At 38.6% G+C, this 1,730-nt stretch overlaps 1 protein-coding gene across 1 annotated transcript; it reads left to right on the forward strand.

Annotated features, from left to right (window-relative positions):
* The first annotated feature begins 584 nt into the window (after positions 1-584).
* On the forward strand, positions 585-1,499 carry LOC129511676 (olfactory receptor 4C11-like). The gene has a single exon (XM_055328624.1). The coding sequence runs from the start codon at positions 585-587 to the stop codon at positions 1,497-1,499; it is 915 nt and encodes a 304-aa protein (XP_055184599.1).
* The last annotated feature ends 231 nt before the right edge of the window (positions 1,500-1,730 follow it).

Below are 1,730 nucleotides of genomic sequence, written 5' to 3' on the forward strand. Positions count from 1 at the left end.
TTCTTAGAAGGTGGGCACTTTATTATAGATAGGCTCAAATTCCAGTTGGGCTAAATTTGTATGTCTCCAAATTTTATATTTGACCACAGAAATATATTCCAATTTCATATCCTGGTTTTCATGGCCTTTGGCTGGAAGGAAAACTTGCTTTTCATGGTTTTCCACTATGACTTCCGAATCTGTCTAAACTAGAGATTTCATGTGGGAAATCTCTAGTTTACACAGATTTCAATTTTCGGATTAAGGCTAAATTCTAAGGCAGCTAATTCATTTGCCCAAGGAAAGTACAATTTCTTCCATTTTCAATCTTTGTAGAATTCAAAAATTTTGAAGGATATTGACTTTTTATTCTCCAAATGCAAAGGTTTGAATCAATTGGGTTAGTTTCTGAATCAAAGGATTGATCTTGGAGAGGCTTGGACTTCTGCAGATTCACAAAGATTCATAGGAAATTAAAGGAAGTTGGGGTAACATGGAGCAGATAAGGAATACAGAGTTCAACCTAATGATCTCTCCATAATGTCACTTCTTTTCCCTTTGCAGATTAGGGTCTTGTCAAGGTCACCTTACCTGCAACCAACAAAATGGTGATGAATACCACTGTGAATGAATTCATTCTGTTTGGCTTGACAAAGGATCCAAGAAAACAGAAAGCAATATTTGGGGTCTTCTTGATGCTTTACCTTGCCACACTGTTGGGAAACTTTCTCATTGTAGTGACTATTAAAAGAAGCAGGACCCTTGGGAGTCCCATGTACTTCTTCCTATTTTACCTGTCCTTTACTGATGCTTGCCTCTCTACAACCATTGCCCCCAGATTGATTGTGGATGCCGTTTCTCAGAGGAAGACCATTTCCTACAAGGAGTGCATGACTCAGGTCTTTTCAGCCCACTTCTTTGGATGCATGGAAATCTTCGTACTGATCCTCATGGCTTTTGATCGCTATGTAGCCATTTGTAAGCCCTTGCGATACACAACCATCATGAACAGGCATGTCTGCAGTGTGCTGGTGATTCTAGGTTGGGTGGGATCCTGTATCCACTCTTCGGCACAAATTTTCCTGGCTTTGAGATTGCCTTTCTGTGGTCCCAATGTGATTGATCACTATTTCTGTGACTTGCAGCCCTTGTTGAAACTTGCTTGCATGGACACTTATGTAATAAATTTGCTAGTTGTTTCTAACAGTGGAGCCATATGCACGGTGAGTTTCATAATCCTGCTTATCTCCTATGTTATCATCTTGTACTCTCTGAGAAACTACAGTGCAGAAGGAAGGCGAAAAGCCCTTTCGACCTGCACCTCCCATTTTATTGTGGTTGTCCTATTTTTTGGTCCATGTATATTCATATATACACGCCCGGCAACCACATTTCCAGTAGACAAGGTGGTGGCTGTGTTTTATACCATTGGGGCACCCTTGCTCAACCCTCTGATCTATACGCTGAGGAATGCAGAAGTGAAAAATGCCATGAAAAAGTTATGGTGTAGCAAAGTATGATTTATGTTGACACATGATATTCAGGGATCCTAATGTATACTTCCTTAACACCTTGGTTTTGCTTCATGAACAGAAAAGAAAAAATATTCCTTTTGGGATGAAAAAACCAATTAAGTAATTTTAATCATGCTATTTTTTGTATATTTATTTTCATATTAATAAATATATAGACTCCTTATTCCGAACAGATTGCTTAGAATAAGGTTACTTATATAGTCCAAAACCATTTTG

The sequence above is a fragment of the Nyctereutes procyonoides genome, unplaced genomic scaffold, assembly GCF_905146905.1.
Source record: "Nyctereutes procyonoides isolate TBG_1078 unplaced genomic scaffold, NYPRO_anot_genome, whole genome shotgun sequence".
In the NCBI taxonomy this organism is placed as follows: Eukaryota; Metazoa; Chordata; class Mammalia; order Carnivora; family Canidae; genus Nyctereutes; species Nyctereutes procyonoides.

What these genes read in the sequence shown, in the direction of transcription:
- LOC129511676 (XM_055328624.1), top strand. Translation starts at nt 585, where the DNA reads ATGGTGATGAATACCACTGTGAATGAATTCATTCTGTTTGGCTTGACA.